Source organism: Capra hircus, chromosome 7 (assembly GCF_001704415.2).
Source record: "Capra hircus breed San Clemente chromosome 7, ASM170441v1, whole genome shotgun sequence".
In the NCBI taxonomy this organism is placed as follows: Eukaryota; Metazoa; Chordata; class Mammalia; order Artiodactyla; family Bovidae; genus Capra; species Capra hircus.
This window is the reverse complement of record NC_030814.1, coordinates 17,020,790-17,038,971: the sequence shown is the minus strand read 5'-3', so window position 1 is coordinate 17,038,971 and position 18,182 is coordinate 17,020,790. Positions and strand designations below refer to the sequence as shown.

General features: G+C 38.9%; 1 protein-coding gene across 1 annotated transcript in view; it reads right to left on the bottom strand.

Moving 5' to 3' along the window:
- Positions 974 to 18,182, bottom strand: part of KIAA0825 (KIAA0825 ortholog) — a 397,136-nt gene continuing 379,927 nt past the window's right edge. Inside the window, exon 20 of the mRNA XM_013965785.2 lies at positions 974 to 1,731. Within this exon, the coding sequence (XP_013821239.2) occupies positions 1,566 to 1,731 (166 nt within the window). The 3' untranslated portion in view covers positions 974 to 1,565. The remainder of the gene's footprint in view (positions 1,732 to 18,182) is intronic.

Here is an 18,182-nt window from a genome sequence, read left to right as displayed (position 1 = left end):
GATGAGATGGCGGGATGGCATCACGGACTCGATGGACGTGAGTCTGAGTGAACTCCGGGAGATGGTGATGGACAGGGAGGCCTGGCGTGCTGCGATTCATGGGGTCGCAAAGAGTCGGACACGACTGAGCGACTGAACTGAACTGAAACAGTTTATAAAGTTCACAGAATGTGAGGGCCTGGATAACCTGAGAATCTCAGAGACTATGATGTTCAATGTCATATGGTCTAAAATAATTCATGATATAAGGCTTCTCCCAGATGTCCTATAGATTGCTCAACAGTCTAATTGTCTTTGCTGTCTTCTCACAATGACAGCCATTTAAGCAACTGTGTTTATTAACTGTTTAATAACTGTTAATTAACTGTTTAATAAATGTTTAATAACATTTATTATTAGATGAATAACTATAGTAGACATTTGGGGCGACTACTGTTATAAACGGAGACTTCAAATTACATCATAAAGCCTTCGATGTCTTTTTCATCTAATATCAGGCACTGATTGGAAGGATACAGTAAATACAACTTTACTTGGCATAGACGGCACGAGAACATATTCCATTTCTTTTGTGTGTCTGTGCATGTGTGTGTATCAATGTACTGGAAATAAGAGAAGTAACAGAAACTATGAAATTATGGATAATGAAGTGCTAGAGTGAGTTTTGAACATGACTTTGGGGGAAAGATGATTTCTTCTTGGGAAAAATGACAGGTGTGTGGCTCAGATGACAGGCAGTTCCTTGAACTTGGCACCTCTGGGTATAGGTTCTGAAAGCATATGATTAGAAGTTTGAATGTGATGTTTGAAAAATCACTATGGACACGTAGATTGTTGTTATTTAGCCACTAAGTTGTGTCTGACTCTGCCAACCCATCAACAGTAGCCTGCCAGGCTCCTCTGTCTATGGGGTTTTCCAGGCAAGAAAACTGGAGTGGGTTGCCATTTCCTCCTCCGGGGGATCTTCCTGACCCAGAGATCGAACCAGCAACTCCTACATTGGCAGGGGGATTCTGTACCACTGTGCCACCAATGAAGCCCACCGTAGGCATAGATATTACTAAAGTTATACTTCAAGAGAGTGCTTTTTGTGGCTCTGATTAAAATAAATTGGATGAGGAAGAGGTGATGGGAAAGGAGACTGGTACAGCAGTGCTATTAAAGGCAGTTACGATCTGGACTTGGGTTACGGCTACAAAATTAATTTGAACTTTTCAGATGACCCTCAAGGGGCCAAGTGATTCCAACTTAACATTCAAATGTTGTGTTTTAAAATCCTTAGGGAAAAGATTTCTAAACAGTTTGCCTGTTGTCATAGATACTTGAAAACTGAAGGGGGAAAAAAAAAAGTAATTCAAAGGGAACACGAGATGGCAGCAGTTATATCATATTAAGAGAAAGACTGAGGAGAGAAAAAAACATTTGAAATTAATTTTAAACTGAAAAATATATAGCATTTTATTCTTTACGTGCTGTTCTCCTTTTCAGTTGAGCGATTACTCATGGGTTTCATGCTTCACAGCACTTCAGAGGTTCATTCCGACTAGAGTAGAAAGCCTACTCCATTACATATGATCACTTCCTAAAATAAAGCTGTTGCTGTTTTCTGCAGATGACTGTTCCTCTGTGTTATCTGCGGCAGAAGAGTCCTGGACGGTGCATACAAGCTTTAGATGTTCCAGCATCGCTTTTTCTTCCTCTGCTAGTTTTTCATCCTTCCTCATTTCCCACCTAAAAGAAAAATCACATCTTAGCATTTTTGTAACTTCCAGACTCCAGTCAACACTCAGTTATTCAGGGCCTGAGCATGTGCAGTCACTGCTTTATTGAGGGCTTCTCTTTCTTTATTCTTTTACTCACTGTCTCTTACCGTTCATGAGCACTGCTTCGGCAGAGGAGCAAAGTAGTCCAACCAGCGCCACTCCAGGGGAGTTTCTAAGTATAGTTCTAAGTGAGTTTTCTATATTTCTAGATTTAAAAACTGTATGGCTTCCCAGGATATGCGTGCATATAAATACAATCTAGAATTAGATTTGCAATTAATAAGAGAATATTTTTCACAGTATTTTTTCCCTCACTGATCAACATATCAGTGGCCTTAAGTTGCAGAGAAGCTCACCAGGAAGGCTTTAGCCACAAGAAGAAGACCACACTGCACTGGATATACCTTAAAGGCAGGTCCATCTTTTCCTAGAAATAAGATCAGATTTGAAATAATCAATTTAAATCACCCAAGAAAGCACCAAATTGTTAGCAAGGTTCCATACAGCATTTGCTTAAAAAAAAAAGACTTTCTGATTCTGGGTGATTGTGAGATACAGAGCAAAATGTTAGAATATGGAACTATATATGTATATAATCCTGCAAAGTACATATCACAGTAACCCAAGTGCAGTTAATCATTTCTCTTATATGTGCCACTGTTCAGGATTGGCCACGGCGTACTTAACCCAGCATACAACAAGGACTCATCTGCATGTATTTCCTTTCTCTTTTCCTCACTCCTGTTTCTACCAGCACATCAACCATGATGTGCTGTCACAGAAGGATTCTAAAACCAATGCTGATACATCCTAAAAGATCCTCTGCTAGAAGGGTTTTAAACGGATAGGATTCTAACAGACAAGAAGCTGTTCACTGAATGTCTTCCAGAAGCCCTCTATTTTATTCTCGTCGGAATTCTTGGATAATAAACAGCCTGTCATACAAGAGGAAAGGATAAAAACTTGGCGTGAGACTGTTCTGATCTTGTTTGAGTAGTGAAAAGAAAGCAGAGGCATTGCATTTTCCACAGAAACCTGCTTGCACACAGGTTTCCTTGTTGGAGTGTTAGGCTCACTATGCCTGGCCAGCCCTAGGATGTGATATATATATGTACTTGGGTTTCCTTTACTTTGCTTCTTTATCCTCTGTCTGGAACCCTCCTCATCTCCTAGCCCCAACCTTGCCTGGACCCCATACCATCTTAGTTTCTTCATCTGTTCCCATATGGTCAGAGTGAGGTCATGGATCATATAGGTTTTAATAGCAGCTTGAAAGATACGAGATTTTTCACCACCACGTCATACGACAAGCGGCAGTACTCCTGAGCTCACTACTTTGAGATTTAAAATTTAGCATATAAGGTGCTAAATTATACTTTGAGTATCCTTTAAGGTATAAGTATACCATATACAGCTTTCATGCAATTTTGAAGATTAAAAACTGTTGTTACCCATTTTATATACGTGAACTTGGGCATCATTAATTTGCACATTGAGTTGAACTCCTTCCAAGCAGGAAAATATTAACAGAAATTACTGACATAGCACTAATGTATCAATCTTTAAATCCTTACGACACAATGTTGCTATCCCCGTTCTATAGAGGAGAAAACAGGCATAGAATATTAATGTCACTTGACCAACTATCTTTGGATTGAAATCAGGGATTCACGTTCTGGAGTCTGGGCTTGTAAATGCAACATTTACCATGTTTTAAAAACCATTCTACAAGTATCATTAATTAAGATTAAAAATAGTTTGAATACTTTATTCCCTGAATAATGTTACTGGAATTGGGCTAGACATTTTAAAAAGGAACTTTCTAAAATTCATATATAGATATATAGAATGCTGCTGCTGCTGCTAATTCTCTTCAGTCATGTCCGACTCTGTGCGACCCCACAGACGGCCTCCTACCAGGCTCCCCCGTCCCTGGGATTCTCCAGGCAAGAACACTGGAGTGGGTTGCCATTTCCTTCTCCAATGCATGAAACTGAAAACTGAAAGTGAAGTCGCTCAGTCGTGTCCTACTCTTAGCGACCTCAGGGACTGCAGCCTACCAGGCTCCTCTGACCATGGGATTTTCCAGGCAAGAGTACTGGATTGGGGTGCCATTGCCCTCTCCGGATATATAGTATAGATATTCAAAAAATCCAAACATAAAAAATTAGATTTGTCTTTTCTCCCCCCATGTAATGCGCTAATATTGTACTGAGTAAGTGAATCATGAATGTCAACAGAACAAAATATGTAATGTGAACATAAATATTTTGATCATTATCTCTAGTTGTGAAAACTAAAAGTATAATCTCTCTGCTTCATTAAAAAATTTGTATAACTAATGTAATTTAAATGAATTGTATACATAATATACTCCAAGATAAGGATTTCTGAAGCTTATTGACAATTATAGGTACATCACAGCATAATTGAGCTGTTAGCAATTAACAATATTAGGCAGAGTTATTTACCTACCACAACCTTCTTATATTTGCTTTGAAGAAAAAAACTGACTCATAAGAAAATAAGAAATTATTAATATGACCAAGATAGGAGGAAAATACTATTAGAACTATATTTTCCCCTAATAATTTTATTTATATTGAATAAAAATAATAGGGCCTCGAAATGTATGTTTATTTTCATGAGCATTATTATATTTCACATTAGTATGTTCTTAAGAATTTATATATAATTCTTAGTTTTAGGCTTTGTTAATGCAGTGCATTAACAAGTAAGTTCTGTCAAAAAAACTATTGGAAGAAAAAATAATCTATCAATTTATTAAACATAATTAACTAGGAAATTTGTTCCCCTGGTGTCTCATTGGTAAAGAATCTGTCTGACAGTGCAGGAGGCTCAGGAGACGTGGGTAGGATTTCTGGGTTGGGAAGGTCTTGAGAAGGGAATGGCAATCCACTCCAGTACTCTTGCCTGGGAAATCCCAGGGACAGAGAAGCCTGGTGGGCTACAGTCCATGGGTCGCACAGTCGGATATGACTGAGCACACAGCATAGTTTGTTCCCTAGTTTCCTTTATTATATTTAAAATTTGTAATGAAAGCCTGTCTGTACAGAAAAACAAAACAAAACAAAACAAACAAAAAAAAAGTTGGAACCAGTGTAGTCTAGTTCTCTTTAAAAAGCATTATGAAGTGATAATGTTTCCATTTTTCCCATCTTTAGTAGACTGCTCTTCTTCACTTTTGGTAAATTCCCCACCTGTGTACCTTGGAAAAAGAACTGCAATCTTAGACACTTAGGAGCAGTGAAATCCCATGAGACTTCACTGATCTGTACCATAATCTTAACCATCTGGAATGTGCCTCATCCATAAGGCTCCTTGGTTAGTTGAGTAGATGTGGGAACTTGACTCTATTTGATTAGGGGGTCCTTTTTCATCCAAACACAACAGGGAACCTAAAACTTGGGCTGAAATACTCTGAACAGAACTAACAGTCACAACCTTGCTCACTAGTACTACTCGAACTGACTTGTGGGTTCTCAGTTTTGGTGGGTCTAACTGGATTTACACAAATATTGAAATCTAGACCAGAGCTATCTGGATGCTCCTCTGTATGTTATGTGACTGGTAGTTAATACAAAGGCTCTTACATGTACCAGACCATGGGCCAAGAGCTTTCTAATTCTGCTCATCTCAATGAGCCACGGCAGACTTGGGATCTCTTAAATAAGACCTTGAGAGGTGTAAAATAAAAACAGTCACAGATCACTGAGTAACTGTTCCAGTGATCAGTTTGGTAAAATCTTTTATTTGGGGTCCTCTGTGGATAGCTGTATGTCAGAGACAACCAGGAATGCCAAGCTGAGGAATGGTTAAGCACAAAGTATGTCCTTGGAAGCGGAGTCCTGACTGTCCAGAAGCAAGTCAGGGGTGGGCGTGGTGCTTACTACAGGAAAGAGCAACCAACAGGCAGAGGAGGGCCAGAATCTGGAGTGGGAGAAGTTTTCTGAAGCATTTACTATGCCTTGTGCTAGTAAAAAAAAAAGATCTAAATTCTGCAAACTCAAAAGTATCCTGATTAAAAGCACATGCTCTGGAATCACTCTGCCTTTGGGTTGAATCCATATCATTCATATGCATGTATATGTGCTATATATGTACACATATGTACTATACGTACATAGTACAACTATATGTACTATAGTTGAGTCCCCTCGGCGAGTTTCTTACCTGCTTCTGTGCCCCAGGGTTCTCATCTGTAAAATGCGGACAAAATAGTTTGAGAGGAACACAGCTGTCCTCATTTGCGTGTGTGTTGTCTATGACTTATTTCATTCCACAAGGTTGGAGTTTAGTGATTGTGAGTGAGACTGACTGAGACCAACGTTCTACTAAGCTTAAATGATCTACTATTTGGACTATTACAGAGAACATTGCCGAATAAAGTTCTAGAATGGTGGTCCTAACTGGGGCGATACTATCTCCCTATGGGGAAATGTGGAGAGACTTTTGGTTGACACTGTCCAGGGAGTGACTCTGGGAACCAGGGAACAGAGACTGTAGACATCTTTAATGTAAAACAAACCTAAACCATAAAGAGTTGTCTTCCTGAAATGTCAATAGCATGCTTGTTGAGAAACATGTGCTCTAGAGTCTCCAAAACAATGTTGAAGGATCCTTACTTAATTTGTGACTGTAACTGAAACGCTGTTTATAATGCTTCACTGCTTAGAGTACTATTTGTTGAAGAATAGAGGTTTTGAAGCCAGGTGCTGGATTTGAATCCCTTATAAGCTGTGTGACCACAGGCAAGCCAGATAAAGTGTGCTTCAGTTTCCTGAGCAGGAAAATGGGAATAATCACAGTGCCTGCTTCATAGCGTTGCCGTCAGAATGAAATGACTAAGTACACAAAAAACATACAAAATAGTAAACTGTTCATAGCAAACACTCAATAAATGTTCACTGTTAGTAGCATCATTATTACTTGCCATATGGGTTTAAGTTGCAAAGAGCAAAAACCCTGACTGGTGGTTTAAACAAACAGGTGTTTATTTTTCTTGTATAATGGGAAATCCAGAGGCAGGTGACCTCTGGCATAGGTTAAGTCGCTTGACAGCAGCAGAGCTGATGCCTCTGTGTTTTCTTGCCCTTCACCTCATGGCTCCAAGATGGCTGCTGTAGCTCCAGGATCATGTCCTTGTTTTGAGGCAGGAAAAAGCAGGAAGAGGCTAGTGCTGCATCTGACCCACTAGGTTTTATTTCCCAGATTCTTCCCAGAATAGCCATACTGTCTAGGTTTGAATCCACATCCTGCCTGTTACTGGCTGTGTGATATTGGGCAAGTTTCTTAACATCTCTGTTGCCTCATTTTGCAAAATAGGGGATATTAATGCAGCCATGAAATTAAAAGACGCTTACTCCTTGGAAGAAAAGTTATGACCAACCTAGATAGCATATTCAAAAGCAGAGACATTACTTTGCCAACAAAGGTCTGTTTAGTCAAGGCTATGGTTTTTCCAGTGGTCATGTGTGGATGCCAGAGTTGGACTGTGAAGGAAGCTGAGCACCGAAGAATTGATGCTTTTGAACTGTGGTGTTGGAGAAGACTCTTGAGAGTCCCTTGGACTGCAAGGAGATCCAACCAGTCCATTTGAAGGAGATCAGCCCTGGGTGTTCTTTGGAAGGAATGATGCTAAAGCTGAAACTCCAGTACTTTCGCTACCTCATGCAAAGTGTTGACTCATTGGAAAAGACTCTGATGCTGGGAGGGACTGGGGGCAGCAGGAAAGGGGATGACTGAGGATGAGATGGCTGGATGGCATCACCGACTCGATGGACGTGAGTTTGAGTGAACTCTGGGAGATGGTGATGGACAGGGAGGCCTGGCGTGCTGCGATTCATGGGGTCTCAAAGAGTTAGGCACGACTGAGCGACTGAACTGAACTGAATGGTATGAACCTTAAGGCATTATTGTAAGTAGTAGGTGAGTTATGAATCAAAACATGTTGGTATTATTTCATTATTTTATGAGACTGCTTGTATGCAGTGGCTTCCCCAGAGCTCCTGTGTTGATGTTCCTTCTCCAGCCCTGTGCCTTCATGTCATTCTATCTGATAAATTCCCTTTTTAATAAATATGTGGGTAGGATGAAGTTGCTACATATCACAGTGGTTTGTTACTCAGTGTTCAGTTACACATTTCTGTGATCATGTTGTTGTTGCCTCTTGTCTTTGGTGAAGGAGACGTTTCTTGCCCATTCACTCTGTTCAGCCTAGCATGGCCAAGGCTGCTTTTGTTTCCCTATAATCCCTTTGTTGTATTTTTCAAGTACAGTCTATAATGATGGCATTCGATCATATTATTGGCATTTCTCCTGAAACACCAATAAAACACTTGGATATAAAAATGAGTGAAATAAGCCGCCTGATTTAATGTTATTATTAAACATTATGTAGTACTTTATATTTACAAAGTACTTTACAATTATTTATTAGCTAATTGTACTGTTAAACAACATTAACCATCTGGTCAAATGAATGATTTCAAATTGTCCTACCAGCTGGTATCTGAGGGATGAAAAGTGAAGTCATGTTGGACTTTATTCCCCTCAAACAACCCTTTAGGTCCTTCTCCTCTGTACGGCATAGTGCAGACTGGCTTCAGAGGGCGGCGCAGACCAGAGGGGAAAATTAGCTCTCTGCTCTCTCCTTTCCTGCTGTCCTGGAAATGTGGGTTTACTTCAGGATTCAGTCCTAGACTATTTTCTCTTCCGTCTCAGAAAACCCCACAGCTACTCCCACATATTCAGGTGCTGTCTCCACATCTGTAATTCATGTGTCTCCCAAACAGTCATTCAGTGTCTTTAAAACTTATTTTTGTCCTAAACTCTCTAAATTCAACTTCTTGATGGTTATTTTCATTCCCATTCCAATTATATTAATCATTCATGTATTTTTTCATATATATATATATATATATACATACATGCACACACACGCATATATATAACTTATCCAAATTGACCTTTAGCCCCCACACTCAATAACACAGGGTCTGAAGTTCACAGAGTAATTTACACCTCTGCTTCCAATCTTGTCTGCACTGTCAGTTGCCAGTTAAGGGACAACTTACTCTGCAATCATTCTCACATTCATCCCTCTGCAATCAGTCCACAGTTCAGGTGCTGTGATAGTATGATTTATAATAAGAAATATATTTTCAGTCTTCTTACCAGTTTCTGGCACAGAGCTCCTAAAACCCTTGGAATTTACTGTGAGGAGAGCTATAAAGGTGTCTTTTGTTATGTTAACAGAAACCCATAGGGTTGGAGACTGGTGACCAGTGGAATGAACCACATGATTAGAGAGCTGGAATTTGTAATCCCCACCTCTGGGGAGAGAGGAGGAGCTGGAGGTGAAATCCCATCACAGGTGACCAATGATTTAGCCAATTATGCCTGTGTAATGGAGCCTTCATAAAAACCCACAAGGAGAGGTTCAGCGTTTCCAAGCTGGTAAACACATGGGGATCTGGGGAGAGCAGCCTGCTGGGAAACAGGTCATGAGGTCTCTACTTTCTTTCCCCATGCTTTACCCTAGGTGTCTCTTCCATCTGGCTGTTCCTGAGTTCTATCCTTTAAAAATAAACCAAGAATCCACTAAGTAAGAAATAGCTGCCGTCATCTCTCCTCTGGGAGATGATTTTCCTTATTACCTTCAGACCAATGTTTTCCCACGTTTGCGTTATTTACTTCGCTGCACCATTCACTTGAAATGCCTTTTCATATATCCCAATCCTGCACATTCTTCACACTTAATCCATATCCCACTTCTTTCATAAACTCTTTCCCAACTACCTAACCCTGATGTGATTGGCTTGTCTTCGTTTGAGTCCTATCATACCTAACATCAGCACTATTTTGGTAAATTAATGATATATTGCTTTGTTACTTCTTCTCTGTTAGGTTCTTTAGCAGTTATTTGATGATTGCATTTTTTCCCACATGTGCTATGGTTTCATCTATATTGGCAGTTCCTTGAGGAAGACTTTTAATTATAATTTTTACTCTAAATTTTTATTCAAAGAGGGTATTTCATTTAGCAAACAGCACAGTGCTCTGTACACTTTCAGTTCAGTTCAGTTCAGTTCAGTCACTCAGTCGTGTGCGACTCTTTGTGACCCCATGAATCGCAGCACGCCAGGCCTCCCTGTCCATCACCATCTCCAGGAGTTCACTCAGACTCACGTCCATTGAGTCAGTGATGCCATCCAGCCATCTCATCCTTTGTTGTCCCCTTTTCCTCCTGCCCCCAATCCCTCCCAGCATCAGAGTCTTTTCCAATGAGTCAACTCTCCTCATGAGGTGGCCAAAGTACTGGAGTTTCAGCTTTAGCATCATTCCTTCCAAAGAAATCCCAGGGCTGATCTCCTTTAGAATGGACTGGATGGATCTCCTTGCAGTCCAAGGGACTCTCAAGAGTCTTCTCCAACACCACACTTCAAAAGCATCAATTCTTCAGCACTCAACTTTCTTTACAGTCCAACTCTCACATCCATACATGACCACTGGAAAAACCAGAGCCTTGACTAGATGGACCTTTGTTGGCAAAGTAATGTCTCTGCTTTTGAATATGCTATCTAGGTTGGTCACAAGTTTTCTTCCAAGGAGTAAGCGTCTGTTAATTTCATGGCTGAAGTCACCATCTGCAGTGATTTTGGAGCCCAAAAAAATAAAGTCTGACACTATTTCCACTGTTTCCCCATCTATTTCCCATGCGCTCACAAAATATCTCTTGATTCCTATGTGTTAGAAGCTTAGGTGTTGCTATGTATTCTTAGGTAAATAATCTTTAACCACTAGTGTCACAAGTGATGGTAGTTGGTATATCCAATGTGTATTGTTAAATTATTTGTATGAATAAAATATGAGGACTCTAAGAGCCTTAAAATTTGTAACTTCATCCTTAGTTTCTACATTACTAGTGGATTCTTAAATTCAGTGATCATACCAAAAGACAACTTCTTGAAAATTCATTCATTTACTTATCATCTCTACATTCTTTTTAAGAATGAGATTTTAGTACAATGGAAACAAGACAGAGTAAATCATGTTTACTTGGTGCCAACCTAGTGTGTTTGACTAATGTAAAACACAAAACTATTAGAAGACTGAAATTAGAGGACCTTTTAAGCTACCTGCTATGTTGGACTTTTAGTACACGTATAGCTTATATTCACTGGAAACACTGATGCTGAAGCTGAAACTCCAATACTCTGGCCACCTGATGCGAAGAACTGATTCATTTGAAAAGACCCTGATGCTGGGAAAGATTGAGGGCAGGAGGAGAAGGGGACGACAGAGGATGAGATGGTTGGATGGCATCACCAACTGAATGGACATGAGTTTGAATAAACTCTGGGAGTTGGTGACAGACAGGGAAGCTTGGTGTGCTGCAGTCCATGGGGTCGCAAAGAGTCAGACAAGACTGGGCGACTGAACTGAACTGATAGCTTATACTATTAAGAGATTTGTCATGGTTTACAGTTTATTCAATATCTATTCAATATCTACCACATTTTAGAACAGTTTTACTGTGTATAATTAATTTGTCCATTCATCCAGCAAACATTTATTGAGTGCCTACTAACCCCAAAACACTGGGCTAGGTTATATAGAGGTGAATAGAACTGGATATGGTCTTCTCTTCAGAGAGCTTATTCACACCAAGAGTTCATCATATGGGCTTGACTGAATAATCTTCAGCAATTGTTTGTGGGAAAGGCATAATTCAGGCATTTCTTCCTTGACCTATGAAATAATCTGAGGTAGTCTTAGGGATTAATTCATGTCCTTTTTCTTTCACTGGAAATGTAGCAGAATGACAGAATGCTTCCTATTTTTTTTTTTTTTTAAAGTAGTAAGATGCATGATACTGGATGCTTGGGGCTGGTGCACTGGGACGACCCAGAGGGGGATGGGGAACATGTTTATACCTGTGGCGGATTCATGTTGATGTATGGCAAAACCAATACAATATTGTAAAGTAATTAACCTCCAACTAAAAGAAATAAATTTATATTAAAAAATAAAATAAAAAACAAACAAACAAACAAAAAAGTAGCAAGGTCATTTATCAAATGCTATGCTAAAATTGAGAGTTATAGAATTTGAAGTTCTTTTTTAAAGACATTTCTGTAGAAACATGATTCTGAATAGCACTTAATCCCAGACTTTAGGGAGAGGTCAGATAAAATACCATCCAGAATTTGAGAAAAAGTTATGGAAAATCTGTTATAAACCAGAAAGCCAGTGTTGAATATAATCACTGTGAATGTAAATGACACCATTTTTTAGTAGCTCTTTTTATGCACATAAACCGCAGAGTTAGAGAGCTAGCTTCTTACTTTGGTTGCTGCTGCTGCTGCTGCTGCTAAGTCGCTTCAGTTGTGTCCGACTCTGTGCGACCCCAGAGATGGCAGCCCACCAGGCTCCCCCGTCCCTGGGATTCTCCAGGCAAGAACACTGGAGTGGGTTGCCATTTCTTACTTTGGAGACAGGTCTTTATAATACTAGACTTAATAGGTGAGACCTACCTACTTTTTGGTATGTTCTCCAGATGATACAAATCTGTAACTACTTTTGCTTAATGTTTTAAAACCCAGGTTTTCCTAGTGCACCAGCCCCAAGCATCCTGTATCCTACATTGAACCTGGACTGGCAATTCGTTTCATATATGATATTATACATGTTTCAATGCCATTCTCCCAAATCATCCCACCCTCTCCCTCTCCCATAGAGTCCAAAAGACTGTTCTATATATCTGTGTCTCTTTTGCTGTCTCGCATACAGGGTTATCGTTACCATCTTTCTAAATTCCATATATATGTGTTAGTATACTGTATTGGTGGGGAGGGAGGAGGGAGGGAGGTTCAGGATGGGGAACATGTGTATACCCATGGTGGATTCATGTTGGTGTATGGCAAAACCAATACAATATTGTAAAGTAAAATAAATAAATAAAATCCAGGTTTTAAGAAATGTATAGTTTTCAGTCCATCTTCTTTAGCATACATTTAGTGGAAATGGAGAAACTGTTATTCTTTTCATGTAAACTTAGACAATTGATTTATTGCTTAGCTTTGTCTTCTCCAAAATAGAATAGTTTAAAATTTTGTGTTTTTTTTTCTGAACTTTGTATTGTATCTCCAAAGTAGTTAGATAATGGGAATCATACATGGGAGGTATGAGGCTTTATACCATTTTCAGTAGAAGCATTATGGGAATGAGAGAATGGCAAAAATCTGACTTTGATAAGAGAGCAGAGAGAGCTTTGCAAACTTATTTCTAACTTAAGTTAGTTATTTCCTCTAAAGCTAATCATGGTATGCTTGTTTGGGGAGGATTCAATAGGAAAAAGGAAAACATTAAGGTTTTGACATTCAGAAAACCTCAAAAATGCTTAAGGGCACCATTTATTTGTATTGCTTTCTTTTCAAACTTAGAGACTTTATTTTTAATATAGAGACTTTTGTGACGTGTAAAGGACATTCAGTGTTTATATAAGTGGAAATCCCATCTTTGTTTTTGGAAGTTAAAAAAAAAAGCATTTCTTAAAGTAAGTGAGTCCAACTCCCATCAAATTATTTTGCCTCAGTTTAACACTTAAATATCCAGAAAATAATGTGTAATTATTTTATGAAAATATATCACAGTTTGTTAACATACTACTTAGAATTCCTGGAACCTAATGCTATATATATTTAATGTATAGAAATATATATAAATAGAATTAATGAATATATAGAAAAACATTTAATATATATGTATAAATGCAGTTATATCTCTGAATATCCATACTCAATACTATGAAATATCAACACTTGCCATCATAAATTAGCAGGTTGGGTACTTTAGCCAAGAATTTATTATATGTTTATGATAACTCACTATGCATCTTATCTAGCTATTTCTGCAAGAATTCAAATGGATGTTCTTTTGTAAGGTAGTTGATTTCTTTTGCTACTACGGACGCAGTAAAAGGAATCTTTCTATGCTCAGGAACAGGCAACAAAGCTCTTAATTTGAATTTATAGTCTACAGAGACAGTCTGTGACACAACGTAACTGCCCAACAGTTTATTTTAATTAATATGATTTGTTCTATATGTTTAAGTAGGAGAGTTATATACCAACCAATGGGACAACTAAGAATGCTAACAGTAACATTTTAAATAGTAATGGCTTAGGGAAAACATAAACAGAAGCATAGCCATCAGTAGTAATGGAAGCTGAGCTTTTCTGTTACCAGTAAATCACCCTTCTCTTCATAGAGACTCCTTCTACCAGTGGATTTTTAAAAATTCTTAGAGTTTAAATAAAAGTCCAAGGTCATGCTCTTTGACCAGCATTCAGTGCTAATATAGAAGAAATGCCCTCTGCTGGAAGTGTCAAGACTACCATATATCGTGAGAACCATATTGCTTATTTTTTAAAAGTAATGTATACTGAATAGAAAAGTTTTTTTCCCTAGTTCAATTTGATGTACCTTGAAATGTTCATGGACTGTGCTCTATAGATACTTGTCTATTCCATTTAACATAACAAAATTGCTATGTTAAAAGTTACATAATTTGTGTCAAGCAATGGTATTCTTTCTCCAGAAATGATTGTTTAAAGATTCTTATTTTCATCGAGAAAATGATTACATATTCACAACTCCAAAACGTCTAAAAATTGAATGCATCTTTCCTAGACATGTAAAGCTGATGCCAACACAGGCATCACAGGTTTTTTTGGCAACACAGATTGGCACAAGGGTAACTAACTACTGTAGTAATCACTTCTGAAGATAACAATCTTAATGAAAGCATTATTTATAAATGTGAGATCTATCAGCTGAAAAGGCTGTTTGCAATCTCTCATTCAAATTAATAGCACCATCATGTTTAGAAAAGGATTTGAAATAAAGATCTGGCTCATATTTTGTTTAAAATTGACTAAGAATTTCGAAAGTGTAAAACCATTTGGGCTTCCCTGGTGGCTCAGCTGGTAAAGAATCCACCTGCAATGTAGGAAACCTGGGTTCGATCCCTGGGTTGGGACAATCCCCTGGAGAAGGGAATGGCTACCCACTCCAGTATTCTGGCCTGGAGAACTCCATGGACTGTATAGTCCATGGAGTCACAAAGAGTTGGAAACAACTGAGCAACATTTTCACGTTCAAAACCACTGTGGAATCTAGGAGGAAAATGAGACTCTACACAGTTAATCGGGTTTCCCTTGTGGCTCAGCTGGTAAAGAATCTGCCTGCAGTGCGGGAGACCTGGCTTTGATCCCTCGGTTGGGAAGATCCCCTGGAGAAGGGGAAGGCTACCCACTCCAGTATTTTGGCCTGGAGAATTCCATGGACTGTGTAGTTCATGGGGTTGCAAAGAGTCGGACACGACTGAGCATCACTCTTCATTGAGTCACTGCCCATATATTCATATTCACATAGTTTTCAATGTTCTATCATTACTGAATGAATGAAAGTGTTTACTGAATGCCTACTATGTATCAGCATTGTGGGGGTTTGGAGCTTATGAGAGTTAATGCTTATTTAAAAATTTCAATGTGCTAAGCATTGTTCTAAAGAAGTTGCATATATTCATTTAGAATTTGCAGCAACTTTAACTTAAAAAAATCTTCATTTTATATTGGAGGATAGTTGATTAATGATGTTGTATTAGTTTCAGGTGTACAGCAAGGTCATTCAGTTATACATATACATGTATCTTCTTTTTCTAATTATTTTCATATTTAGATTATTATAGAGTATTGAGCAGAGTTCCCTGTGCTGTATAGTAGACCCTTGTTGGTTGGCTGTTGTAAGTATAGCAGTGTATACATGTCAGTCCCAAACTCCTAATCTATCCCTCCACCTCCCAATACCCATCCTCCCTGGTAACTGTAAGCTCATACTCTTAAGTCTGTGAGTCTGTTTGTAAATAAGCTAATTTGTATCATTTTTGTTTTAGGTTCAGAATATAAGTGATAGCATACGATATTTGTCTCTCTCTGTCTGATTTACTTCACTTACTATGATAATCTCTAGGTCTATCCATGTTGCTGTAAATGGCATTATTTCATTCTTGTTTATGACTGAGTAATATCCCATTGTACATATGTACCACATCCTCTTTTCCATTCCCTCTGTTGATGGACATTTAGGTTGCTTCTCTGTTTCGACTGTTATCAATAGCGCTTCAGTTAACATTGGAGTGCGTGTATCTTTTCAGATTATCATTTTCTCCAGATACATGCTCAGGCACGGGATTGCTGGATCATATGGTAGTTCTGTTTCTCATTTTTTAAGGAACCTCCATACAGTCTCCGTAGTGGCTGTACCAATTTACATTCCCAGCAACAGCATGGGAGGATTTCCTTTTCTCCGGACCTGCCGATCATTTACTGTTTGCAGACTTTTTGATGATGGCCTTTCGACCAGTGTGACATTGCAGCTCGCTGCAGTTTTGATTGAGCATCTTTTCATGTGTCTCTTGGCAGTGTATATGTCTTCCTTGAAGACATGTCTGTTTGGATCTTTTGCCCATTTCTGGACTAGGTTGTGATTGTCTTTTTTTTTTTTTTATATCGAGCTGTGTATATATTTGGACATTAATCCCTTGTTGGTCACTTCATTTGCAAATATTTTCTTCCATTCTGTGGGTGGTCTTTTTGTTTCTGGTTTCCTTTGCCATTCAAAAACTTTTAACTTTGATTAGGTCCCACTTGTTTATATGTTTTTTTAATTTTTACTACTCTAGGAGGAGGATCTAAAAAGATATAGCTGCAATTTATGTCAAAGAGTGTTCTACATGTGTTTTCCTCTAAGAGTTTTTTTAGTACCAGTCTCACATTTAGCTCTTTAATCCATTTTTAATTTATTTTTATGTACGGTGTTAGAGAATGTTCTAATTTTGTTCTTTTACATGTAGCTTTCCAGTTTTCCCAACACCACTTCTTGAAGAAATTGTCTTTTCTTCACTGTATATTCTTGCATCCTTTGTTATAGTCTAATTAGTCTGAGATTTCTTAGACTGTCCTCATTTCTTTTCATTCTGTTTCTTTATTCTGTTCTGTGGCAGTGATTTCTACCATTCTGTCTTCCAGCTCAGTTATTCATTTTTCTATCTTAGTTATTCTGCTATTGATTCCTTTTAATGTATTTTTCATTTTAGCTATTGTGTTGTTTATCTCTGTATTGTATTGTTCTTCACTTTTCCTAGGTCTTCATTAAACATTTCTGGTATCTTGTTGATCATTACTTTCATTTTTTTTGAGATCTTGTATCATCTTTAGTATCATTACTCTGAATTCTTTCCCAGGTAGATTGCCTAATTCCACTTCCTTGGTGGGAAAAGGGGCAGCCTACAGTAGTGCCCACGCCAGTGAGTACTCCCCAGAACTACTTCCACCAGTGTATTCGTCTCCACAGTGAGCCACGGCCAGCCACCCACCCCACCCCTGGCCATCACAGAATACCCTCCATTACTAGGTCTGGCCCAGTCTTATGAAGTCATTGCTTTTTTCCTGGGTCCTGGTGTGCATGAGACCTGTGTATGCCTTCCAAGAGTAGAGTTTCTAATTCTTCCAGCACTGTGGAATTCCTGTGATTAAAACTTGCTGGCCTTCAAAGCCAGATTCTCTGGAGACTCTTCCTCCCATTGCCAGACCCCCAGGACCATCTAGTCAGAGCTGTGGTTCTTCCAGTAGTCATGTATGGATGTGAGAGCTGAACAATATAAAAGGCTGAGAGCTGAAGAACTGATGGCTTCGAATTGCAGTCCTGGAATAGACTCCTGAGAATCCCTTAGACTGCAAGGAAATCAAACTAGTCAATCCTAAAGGAAATCAGTCCTGAATATTCATTGGAAGTTTGATGCTAAAGCTCCAATACTTTGGCCATCTAATGCAAAGAGCCAACTCACTGGAAAAGATCCTGATGCTGGGAAAGACTGAAGGCAGGAGGAGAAGGGGATGACAGAGGACACAATGACTGGATGGCATCGCTGACTCAATGGACAGGAGTTTGAGCAAACTCTGGGAGGCGGTGAAGGACAGGGAAGACTGGCATGCTGCAGTCCATGGGGTCACTAAGCGTCGGACACGACTGAGCGACTTCACTTTCACTTTCCACTTTCATGCATTGGGGAAGGAAATGGCAACCCACTCCAGTGTTCTTGCCTGGAGAATCCCAGGGACGGAGAAGCCTGGTAGGCTGCCATCTATGGGGTCACACAGAGTTGGACATGACCGAAGTGACTTAGCAGGAGCAGCAGCAGTGTATACATTAAAAAAAAAATTCAAAACAAGGCCAACACTTCAGTGTGAGTTCAAGCTTCAGTAAAATACATAAAAGTAATACTGAGTCCAGAAGAAATTGAAACTCTAAGCACATTTTGTTGCATTCGCT